Source organism: Orbicella franksi, chromosome 11, assembly GCF_964199315.1.
Source record: "Orbicella franksi chromosome 11, jaOrbFran1.1, whole genome shotgun sequence".
NCBI lineage: Eukaryota > Metazoa > Cnidaria > Anthozoa > Scleractinia > Merulinidae > Orbicella > Orbicella franksi.
In genome coordinates, this window is record NC_138155.1 from 12,888,195 (window position 1) to 12,900,251 (window position 12,057).

The window sequence follows — 12,057 nt, forward strand, 5'->3', positions numbered from 1 at the left end:
GTTAATTAATCTTATTTAGCCTTGGCTCTGTTGTCGTTCGTGAGCCTCGGGGGATATAATTTAAAAACCCAACAAGAAGCTATTCCTCAGAAAGAAATAGTGTTTCATTTCCGGAAAGATATTCAAAGTCCTAGAAAGGCTGGGGTTTTGTTATCTTGTGCATGAGAAGTCCTGGGGTGGGGAGGATACGTGCTAATGCGTCGCTTTGCGCCGCACTGATCTGCTCTGTTGCCAGAGCCTGGGTTTTTCGTCCAGGTGAGGTTTAGTACTGAACCTATTGTAAAAGTGCAAGGGCCTATTAACTCGTGTTGCCTACACATGTACCAGTTATTACAGTCAACGCGTTTCGAAATGTATTTACTTGTGATACTTCTCTTAAACTCTGCCCTAGGGGAGGCTGGGAGTGCTTCCTTGTATCGGCTATATAGGTATGTCCAGCGTCAGAGGGACATATGTATTTTTAAGACATTTTAGTCAGAAGTAGAGAATCGATTTTGGCCATTTTGGTCTAAAACTGGGTATGGTTTTTGCACTCTAGTCTTGAATGAGGTATGATTTTTAGAACAAGCTACTTTTTTCATCATTATCGATAAGACCAGCAACTAAAGCCATTAACAATACCTTTAACATCATTCTGAACTAGAGAAGTACGGCAGGCCTGAAACAGGGTGTTAATTTAAGGGTCAGGCCATAAATAGGTTAAAAAAATCGCAGACTTTGGTCTTAAATAGGGTAAGTGCTTTGGGAAGCGGGTTGCCCAGCCCCGCCAAATTTGTCAGAAATTCAAAGTATTGTGTGTCAGGCTAAATAAAGCTAAGAGGCAAAAGCATTTGACGCATAATTTTTCCATTTCTGTGCCGGGCAGGCCTTGACTCGAATGGATGCGGCACTCTACGTTTCGTTGTCATTGACGCGGTGTATTTTTCTTTTCAAGAAGGACGCCTCATGTGTGACGACAGTTGTGCAATTATTCCTCCACTTTCGGTTGAATATTATGAAGCTAAAATACAAATGCTATTGGTGTTTTCATGGAAACCAGCTCTTGAAATGCCGCGGTATGTCGAAATACAAATTTACTTATTTTTAAAAGTGCGCTCTAAGAAGTATAGCTATTGGAATTGTGGCGGAAAATTCGAGAAATTCAACTAAATCTGGAAAATGTCGACACTTACGATATAAAGAAATCCTAAAAAAGCCATATTGTGCCTATTTTGCAATATACCAACGTTAATTCAATAAACTGCAATATGTTGAATTAGTTACCGTCCACAATATATCGTATCTGTCGTATCGTCCAAACGCTCCAAGTGCGTGATCTTTTCGCGTAAACAGCCACAGAAACGGGGCGGGATTGTTATTCCTGACAAGTGTTCTGATTGACCAAAATTATGTCGCCGTAGTTTTGATCTTAATCACATTTAAATCAAGCACGGAAACAGATATCTTCGTTTCCCTATAATACATCGTTTCAGTAAGACTTAGGAACATTTAAGTCGCCAATTATTTCTACCTGCATGACATTTTAATTTCCTTTTCTTTCCGTGCCACGAAATAAAATTTAGTTTCGAGAAGTTATTTTTGCTGAACATGTTTACCTTGTGAATAACAAGCGTTTACCCTGATAACATTCACACTCACTACGTCAATAAATCATGCACTCTGAAACGGAAAACAGTACCATTTCTTTGTTGAACTACACAAAACTAACTGTTTCCATCGCCTTAAAATATCGCATTGGTGGACAAAAATCGTGGTGTGGCGGTGTCTCTACTTCGAAAATATATTTCTTTTTCAGTATCACTCTCAAGCCCAGTTCGCAGTTTTCTTGTGAAAGATAATACCGAGAAACGAGAGTTTCACTGAAATGTTGCAAATGACACATTTTGTTGCGATGCACCCAGTTTTGGCTGAAATCTTGCCCGCCGTATTTACATTAAAAATTACGAACTTTACTTTGATTGGATATTACTTCCACTTTGTAAATAGTTCACCCCTGAACTGAAAACAATACCGTTTCGTTTGACTGTTTCTGAGTAAACGAAACAACAACAAGTTATTTTTGTTGAACATGTTTACCTTGTGAATTACAAGCGTAACTGGCTGATAACATTCACAGCCACTATGTCAATAAATCACTCTGAAATGGAAAACAGTACCATTTCTTCGTTGAACTAAACAAAACGAACGGCTTTCATCGGCTTAAAATATCGTATTAGTGGACAAATCGCCCTCCAAAATAAACTTCCTTTCCGCTATTACTATCCGAATAGTGTGTCCAGTGTGTAGTTTTCTTGTGTATTTTAATACCGAGAAACGAGAGTTTCAGTCGCAATTCCCCATTTTCGAATAAAGCAGTAACTGAAATGTTCGGAACGCCACATTTTGTTGCGATGACCAAATTTCCAACGTATTTACATTAACAATAGAGAGTATAAGGATAACGTTTATATCAGACGGCAAACGGCAAAGATTAGCTCTGATTTTTTATTCTTTTCGTCTAATCCTTAAATAAACCACACAGAAATAGAAAAATGTCTCCTACTATTCACCGCAAATACAAATATTTTTACTCTACTACACAGACAGCTGAAGATTCATTTTTGTCGTTTGACGTAACGTCATGCTTAATCTCAGTAATTACGAACTTTACTCTGATTGGATATTACAAATCACTATGTAAATAGTTCACCACTGAACTGAAAACAATACCGTTACGTTTCTGAGAAAAAGAAACAAAAAGGCCTTCGCACCTCCTCGTCAAAAATATCCTTGAACGAGAGATTTTGAAACTAAGGCTCTTTTAACATACTATACCCTTTTCGTGTACTTCAGCTCGAGGAAACCCTGTCCTTCTATGTCCTTTTATATACAATCAGCCTGAAAAAGGACCCCTTTCGGGCGGAGCTTCCCTCCCCCCCCCCCCCCCCCCGTATAGTCAGTCTTTTATAGGGAGTATTCTCCACCCCCGAAAATATTGAAGCACTTCAAGTACTTCGTATAAGCAGGACAAGCAAGGGTACTGAGCCATAATTTTAGCACTTAAATACAGCAAAATCGCCATAAGATGTGTTATTTAAAAAATTACCGTAAAAGGTAGGATAAATTTGATTAATTTTGTGATTTAGAGGCTATTTCGTTATCGTTGGAAATTAATGCTAACCGCTCATATTCACAAATTAACTTAGGCACAGCCCAAGACTACGAAGTTCTATTCCCCGAAGAAAGCACCACAGGTTATATCGAGAGTGAAGTTAACGAAGCGTTACAACAATTCACTTTGTGTTTCTGGATGAAGAGTGCCCTTGTCGGGTGGGCAACCATCTTTTCTCACATGACACCTGACGACAAAAGAGATTTGAGGTTGAGGTGTGGTCCGCAAATGTACAAATCTCATCTAACTTTGGTAGAAGACCAAAGGTGAGGCTCATTTTTCGTATGGACAAAAATCATCAATTTTGATGGTTGCTTAGTGGAGGTTTACTCACCAACATACAGTTCTTACAGAACTACCCTCACCCATACGATCACACTAATACGAACTATAAATCTGCGACAATCCTGTACATGAAATTCTACTTATTTCTAAAATTTAATTTACTCTCGAGCAGTGGTCGAACTTCTCATGTAAGATAATCCAACTTCATCTTTCCCTCAGATTGATTTATATGGCTCCTTTAGTGGACAACATGTGGCACCATATCTGTGTGAGCTGGGAGAACGTTCAAGGTCTCTGGGACGTACTCGTTGATGGAGCCGTTATGGCTCACGGTGGCGCCTGGAGTCAAACTCTGAGCGTTCGTCCTGGAAAACTAGTTGTTGGTCAGTCCCAGGGAGTTTACGGCGGAGGATTTACAGTTGGCGAGTCCTTCACAGGAAAAGTGGCATCTTTAAACATATGGAGCACAAAAATGGCCAATAGTGTGATAAATGAAAAGGCAAAGTCATGCATTCATGATTTAGGGAATGTCGTAGACTGGAGAACATTTCGACATGGCTTTCATGGGAACGCTGAGATCCTTTCACCGCAAACTTGTACTTCTCGCGGTAAGCGAGAATTCCATACAGCAGTAACTGAGAAAAGTGCATGCGTGGTTCAATGATATATATATCCTACATATAGGGAAGAGACTATGATAATAGTTTCTTGGTATAGAATTAACATAGTGTCGGGAGCGTTCAATATATATTATAATTTATCATATTGCTCTGTACAAGGACTGGGAGGATCTTGACCCCGGTCGTGTGCACAGACCTCACTGTGTTCGGTCTGTAATCACGACCTCGGTCAAGATTCTCCCTTACAGACCTCCTGCTCGGTTAATAAGACCTAAGTCTTGACAGTGGCTGTGTGATAACAGAAGGGCTTCAAACCATTTATGTTAATGCAGAAAAATTATTAGTTTCTTCGAGAACAACTTACCCAATTGTAAGCCTAGCCTGCAGGGTAAGTACCCATACCGGCAGTCCGAACTGTTAAAAATCTATGCCCTGTTTTGTTGTTTTAGAACAAAATGGCTAAATAATCAAACAAAACCTACCCTACTCTACTCCATTCCACTCCACTCCACTTCAATCCACTCTACTCCACTCTGGTCTTCTCAAGATTTCTAAATCCTGTTGTTTCACTTGTAGTCGCTAACAGTGAATTTGTCCTGGATTTTCCCGCACGGCAAAACACTAGCTACGTCGAAACAAACACCCTACCGTCTCTAGAAGAGTTTACCCTTTGCTTCTGGATAAAGCGAGGTTATGATGGTGCTCTTCAAGGTGCAATTATTTCGTACGCCACAACACAAATGGCCAAATCTTTAACAGTTCGTGTGGGTTCTTTGGGAGGCCTAAATCTCCGTATCATGGATTCAAGGTATGCCACCAAATGTACCAATATCTATGTCAGTATAGATATCTAGATATGTGTAAACGAGTTGATTTGCAGAACTGCTTTCAGAGTGTCCAATATAATAAACTAGATAGCAAATTTATTACCATGATAAATGAATTTATGCCGCCTGATTCCTTTAGACTAATCCCAGTTCCCAGCCGTGGGTTTTTTTCCGGAAACCTGGGACTTTTAATTTGCTCGTAGTTAAACATACACCTGAGTCGCTGGCAGAGTCCTCTTTTGCTTCAATTGCTCAACTAGAGAACAAGCCTCCTTTCAGTTACACCGAAATCAGGAGGTTTGACCCTCCTCAACCCCGGACCAACCAGCCTCTCTTAATTGTCAAATCGTTTTGGTTTCATCTCACGGGTGCTCCTTCACCTTTGCTGGGAACCGGTATTTTGGTTATATCTGAGTCTCACTCCTTTTGTGTAAAAACGATAAGAAAATAAACGGCTACATTACAACCGCAGCCAAATTATCTCCAACTCAGTACAAACCAAGCTCAGCCAACACAGTGTGCTAACATCGAATCTATATCCAGCTTCATGAATCAGAGAGCATAAATAATATATATATTCTAGCTTCCAGAGAGCACAAGCGCAAATAACGATCGTTATTTGTTCTGGACCAGTGTAATTGATTATGAGGAAAGATTAACATCAGCTGGTGACATGTTTAAACAGCCTTTTTATCGCTGTTTTTCCAAAGTCTATTAAATTCTCGAGTAAAACATCTACTTAGTACAACCAGTTAGGAAATCAAAGAGCTGTTAAATCTTAATCTATTTACGAGAATGATAAAGGTTGAATGTGAGCATCGTACCAGTTTTTTATCCAATTTGAAGTGAAACCAAAACCAATCGTGACTTTCTCTCATCTCACTCGTTTTAATTCCACGCGCTTTGCTTGAGCTGCATGATATGTATTTACTCTGTTTGTAATTTAAGATTGTGTTGCTGTAACAATTCGTTCTATGATTTAAGTGACAACAACCTTGTTTATGACCAACCACCAATCACTGACGATCAGTGGCACCACGTGTGCATCACGTGGACCAATGTCGATGGCAAAGTTCTGGTTCTCTTGGATGGCGTCTTTAAAAAAGCCGCCTTGGGATATAAGGTTGATGTTACCATTCCTAGTGGAGGAATTATGCGTATTGGACAGCAACAAAGAGAGCTTGGAGGTGACCACAATCCTGTGCAAAGCTATCGTGGAAAGTTTGCCAAAATAAACATGTGGAACACAGTGCTAGATGGGTCGGTGATTGTAGCGTTATGGAGCAGTCCCGGTGCCGAAAGTGGAGACGTCATTTCGTGGGGAAACATGCGCACTGCATTGATCAGTGGGAATGTGATGGTACAAGACGTCGCCAACATGCAGCTTACAGGTGACACTAGAACAATTCCTTATTACACCAAAGGCATGCTTAAGCTTTCGATCTTTCGTAAGTTAATTTCTCACCGTGAGTGTGACCTCTCTACAAGCTGTTGTGGCCCTCTCTCTGTCACGCAATACCACATTCTTGAGAGAAAGGGTCTCTTTCTCCCGAGAGAGAGGCGTTGCGTGATAGAAAGAGGGCAAGAACTGGACTACCATATAGATAGCATCTCAACTGCCATATGAATACATATGTAGATCTAACCACGTTTAATACAAAAGGAAACCTACAGAGACGGTTCATCGCTCAGTAATGATCTTGCTATAATCCGCCTAATCAGTAAAGCTCAACACGAGTATCAAACTAAAAAAAAAAAAGCAAATAGAATATGCTGCTGACTAGCTAAAAGAATATTTTTAAAGTGCTAAAAATATATACTATGAACGTTTCTTAATGCATTGTAAGGGATATGATAATAATGATATACTGACTAGTTGCTTCACATTTCAAAAATTACATTTTATTGCGAGACATTTCTCAGAATTAATATTTCGGGAACTCACAAAGCTTCGCACCAGCTTGTAACCAGGGAGGGGGTGGGAAAAACTTCGACTTAATGAGAAAGTATTATAGGTGTTCATGTGTACAGGAAGAAGATGATCGCATAAAGGGTTGCATGTAACAGAGAACATGTCTGTTAGTTGTACATTATACACGTGCATTCTCCTGATTGGCCAGGAAACATCAACCCGCAGGCTGTTGAACAACTGAAATGAGATCACGCTTTCATTTTTTGAGCAAAATTTTTGTGTTTTTTTGGAAAATTCAAGCTTGCTGAACGAGTTAACTAGTCTTTATTCCACATTTGTTAGCCATTCTTTTGCCCAAATTCTTGCAGAAAATTGCAATGAACGCCCCAATTTTTTTCTTCATTTTTTTTCAGCGCAAGAGAGTGACTTTGATCTTTACTTTGCATCTAAATCATCTGCTAATTATGTAGAATACAATTCAGCCGTGCCTTCACTTACCAAGTTTACTGCTTGCGTCTGGATTAAGATGTCCCATAACGATGAGGGACATTACTTTTTCACCTACGCTACCGGTTCTTCTGCTCAAGCCATTGCATTGGGGTATTACCCGGGCAGTTTAAAACTGCACTTTAATGTCCATACAACTAGCTGGCAGTAAGTAGTCTTCGCAGTTTTTCTCATTTGTCTAAGTATGTGTCGGGGAGGCGCGGGGGCCCTCATGGTTGGTGTGCTCGTCTCCAGATCGAGCGGTCCGGGCTCGAGCCCTGGCCGGGGACACTGTGTTGTGTACTTGGGCAAGACACTTTACTCTCACAGTGTCTCTCTCTACCCAGGTGTATGAATGGGTACCGGCGAACTTAATGCTAGGGGTAACCCTGCGATGGACTAGCATCCCATCCAGGGGGGAGTAGAAATACTCCTAGTCGCTTCATGTTACGGAAACCGGGATAAGCTCCGGCCTGATGGGCCACTTGGCTCGTATACAGACTTAAATATATGTAGTTAATTGTTTCATCTAAATGATGGATTCTTCAGTAAGCAATAAGGGGACGATACTGAAAGATGCACCGAGAGAACCTTATGTTGAAAATGCAAAGATCAAAAAGAGACAACTGATACAGGTAGATTAAATTTGCGAGTTTAATTTCATCAATTTATGGGAGAGAAACTAATGTGATTAGTCATTGCAGAAAGCCTGAGCATGAATTCAAGTCAAATTCGCAATTATGCTAACGGTAAACACCTAGGCTAATCTGTGATTCATGGTCATGCTCTCAAATGCTCTCAAAGGACGGGGATGCAATCGCCATCTCACCATCTCGCTTAGAGGTCTTCATCTCAAATTCTGGCCTCACTTAAGTTGTTTAGGTCGAAACGCCACTATTTTGAGCTGTTAAAGTATCTTTTCACGGCATAAAAAAACGCTGTCATGTCTGTGTTAAAGGGGCCTAGTAGAACTAGCGCGATGCCCAGATTAGTCTCTGTTAGGGTTTTAATTCAGTTATAGCGACGAACATCCCCAACCTTTTTCATATGGGAGTCCCCCGGGGGGGGGGGATAGTTCCTCGGGAAGTGAGAACCAGGCTCAATGTAATAAATCGGGGAAGGAAGCTGAGGGAAACATGTCAGTGATTGACCGTGCCTCATCATTTAGAGATTACACTTTGTCAACTGGTTTGCATGACAATGGCTGGCATCACCTCTGCTTGACATGGAGAAACACGGATGGAAAGGCGTGTTTGTTTGTAGATGGGATCAAGCTGACGTGTGTAACTAACTACCAGACCGGTCAGACAATCGCTGCAAATGGAAAGTTTATTCTGGGCCAGGAACAAGACTCATTGGGTACAGTAGCTGATGGGTTTATTTGTTATTGACCTTGCATGAGGTCCGTTCTGGAGAGATATATGTCGAATTCTTTTTTTCTTTCTGTCGTTCTTTTTTTTTTGTTTGTTTGTTTTTCTTTTTTCTTTTTTTTTTTTTTTTTTTTTTGCTGCGACTCGCTAACTACAAAAAAGAACGAGACCATTATTTTCTAATACGGACCGATTAAGATAATAGTATTCGTTGTAACGGCTTGTATAAAAAAAATTCTGCTGACAAATTACTGTGTCGTTGTAAGCCATTCTCGCTAAAAGTGCGGGTGCAAAAGTCGAGAATTCACTTACGTTTTTCGACCGTTTGTAGGTCGTTCTTTTGAAGTGGTTTTAAAAATTCCCCTTTTTCGCCTATCATGAAGGAAAATTCTAGTGACTGTACTTAAGGGCGAACAGTTCTCTTTTGTGCAATGTTTTGAGTAGTTTGGACGGTCTGTATTGCAAAATTAGGACCTCTTAAGTAACCATTTAGTATTGGTATCATTTTCATCTTAGACCAGTTTTCCATTGAAAGACATGTACAGGTTATTGATTGTGTGGTGACACCTGTAACAGATGAAAGGCAACTGAGATTTTTTTTACCAGGGGTTGAGAGACAGGGGTGGGGGTTGACTTCACTTTTTCCTCATTGGGCTGTCAACAGTGGAGCCAAAAGGCCTGAAAATGGGTTATTTAGACCTTTTTTCAGTTCAGTTTATGATAATCCTCTGTTGTACTTTCTGTGCTCCTGAGTCTACTCAATGTAGTAGTAAGGAAACAGAAGGATACTAGCTTACTCTTTATCATGATCTCGATCTTGAAACCTGTTCTAGAGGAACAGGGATTGAAATTCATAAATGGTCGACTGATAATTATCATCCTACAGCTACAAAAAAATTATTTCAGTACATTGCAGTGTTCATGTATGTATGTAGTATGTGAAACCATAGTTAATAGAGGGAAATGGTTATGAAACCTGGCAAAGTTCTTTGCTGTATGTGTTTTTTTTTTTTTTTTTGGCTACTTTGGGGGTTGACCCTGCACAAAACCTGGCAAAATACAAAAGGTGGTCAGGTGTGCTCATACAACTATCCAATAGAAGCATTGCCGTTATGTAGTAATGCACAGTCTATGATCATACAACAAACGATGTGCAGAGTCAAGGACCTTCCAACATACATCTTAGCCTGTTAGTTTGCTTCTTTGATGTTTATCGGGCCTCTTAACCATTATTCCCTCGATTAACTACGATGAAATGAATGCGTTGGTCCTTAAAAATTTGCGTTCCCTAATTGCTTTTTTTCGTGTTGGTTTGTTTAAAGGTGGTAGCTTTGATTCTGGTCAGGCATATCAAGGTAGCCTGAGCCGAGTGAATGTTTGGAATTTTAGAATTGCCGAGAAAATAATAAAGCAGATGTCAAGAGGATGTGGATTATGGAGTGGAAACGTAGTTTCTTGGTACAACTTCAAGAATAACATCTTTGGAGATTTACAGATCATTACTCCTTCATCATGCTCGCTTGCAGGTGAGTCTGGGATTCTAGGAGGGTTGCAATGGGCTTAACCGTCAACCGTCAAATGGCCAAAACATGAACCCTCAACCGTTAAAAACGCAACATTTTTACCATCAACCGTCAAATGAGCAAGCCAATATTAGCTGTCAAATTTCTCAGATATCCTTAATCAAGAACTAAAGGGTTGACTTAAATGGGCTCAAGTTGTGCTATTTATAAATGATTCTCGAGAGTAGGCGATTAATACGTCCAGCGGTAACAAAGGTGATGACATTACGCTAATTTAACTCGTACTTGAAAATCAAAGACGTAATTTTTAATGCACGAAAAGTAAGGCTAATTAAATGGATTAATTAAATATGGGCAAAATTTTTCCTTTTAGGAAAAATTTTGACAGGCAAATTTCGCGTTAATTTCATGTTATAAACGTCATTTCGAAAAATTAACCGTCCATCGTCAAGTGACCTAAAATTCAACCGTAACTCGTCAAAACGGCACTCCACCCCATTGAGACTCTCTTCTAATTTTTGAACGTTGAGACGTTAGGAAATAAAATGGTGACGTAGTCTTTAATAAGTCTGTTTGAAGTTCAAAAATCCTGTTCACAGTCCTCCGAAGCACGGTAGCTGCCATCGGTAGTTATATCAAAATAAGGTTCTTTAAGGCCGTGTGTACTAACTGGTATACACAGGAACTGCACTTCTTCTGGCTACTGTTGTTAGTAATGCTGTTGTTCCTGCTTAATACCGCAATAGGCCATTTCCGAATTACCTCAGGCCTCTCTCTCAAAGTGAGCTTTGGTGCCCATCCTTTCATATGAAACTGAGATTTAATTCATTCACATTCAAATTAAATTCATTTTCATATGAATAATTGTGCACCAGGGCTCACTTTGATAGACAGGTGTAAGACAACCCGGAAATGGGCTACTGTCCTGATGTAAATAACGTTGTGTAAAACGCACCAAAGTGCGTCATAGTTCTATAATTCTCTTTTTCAGTGTCCACAGTTCAAGCTAAGAGAGACGACTACTGTCAAAATCGTTACGGCAGTGCACCAAAAGCGGATTGTGGGACAACTCTAAGAGCATTGTTTGATAGCAAACACAACCAAGTTGGAAAAGTATGGCGCTGTTTTTATGACGTGGCACTTACTACAGACTCACACTCAAAGTTGCACGTGTATGACACAGTGCAGAACTCACAATGCTTGCATACAATTCCGGGAAGCCTGTTGTCTATAAACGATTGAAGGAACACTGCTATTCATGATACAACTGCTGCGTTCTCCCTTAGCAAAAGGAGCACGTTCTGTAGACGATGAGAGAATAGTATTTAAGAAATATAAAACATGATCTCCGTGTTTCTATGGAGTTTTAATAAAAATCTACAAGCGTTCTTTCTAGAAAGCCGTTCTCAGATTGGCTACGCTACTCACTATCTATTCTGTTGTAGATAGTGATTAGTGTGCCAGTGAGCGCTTGTTAACAAAATGACGGTCGCTTGTTTGCGTCTTCGAGTTGTCTGTGAGGAGAATTTAGATAAAGTTTGAAGTTTATGACACTACTCAGTCAAGTTCGTCAAGGATGTTACATCTTCAATGTCTTTGTTATTGACGGTGATGCCTTCATGTGATTTGTCATTTATCCTCATGATCTATGTTTGGATAAGTCCTAGTTTGGATAAGACCGCTTCAATTCGCGTAGTTTTCTCTTGCATCTGAGAGTTAGTGTGAGCCAAAGGTGCCAAATCATCGGTACAGGTCTTCAAGTCGGTCTACAAGGGCCGACTGTATTTTGCCGGTTCCTTGAATCAATTGTTGTCTCTTTCATTTCCCAGTCGATGGAGAGAAGGAAAAGAAACGGTGATAGCAGACAACTCTGTCCGAGCCCC

General features: G+C 40.1%; 1 protein-coding gene across 1 annotated transcript; it reads left to right on the plus strand.

The window, feature by feature from the left end:
• The first annotated feature begins 8,360 nt into the window (after positions 1-8,360).
• LOC145460349 (neuronal pentraxin-1-like) lies at positions 8,361-11,416 on the plus strand. Its single transcript, XM_081445131.1, has 3 exons — positions 8,361-8,640; positions 9,974-10,177; positions 11,166-11,416. The coding sequence occupies exons 1-3, from the start codon at positions 8,418-8,420 to the stop codon at positions 11,414-11,416; spliced, it is 678 nt and encodes a 225-aa protein (XP_081301257.1). The 5' UTR covers positions 8,361-8,417.
• The last annotated feature ends 641 nt before the right edge of the window (positions 11,417-12,057 follow it).

Excerpts from the sequence above, each read along its gene's own strand:
- LOC145460349 (XM_081445131.1), top strand. The coding sequence starts at position 8,418 with ATGTCAGTGATTGACCGTGCCTCATCATTTAGAGATTACACTTTGTCA. Across the intron at positions 8,641-9,973 it reads CCAGGAACAAGACTCATTGG|GTGGTAGCTTTGATTCTGGT; the intron begins GTACAGTAGCTG and ends GTTTGTTTAAAG. Across the intron at positions 10,178-11,165 it reads TTCATCATGCTCGCTTGCAG|TGTCCACAGTTCAAGCTAAG; the intron begins GTGAGTCTGGGA and ends TCTCTTTTTCAG.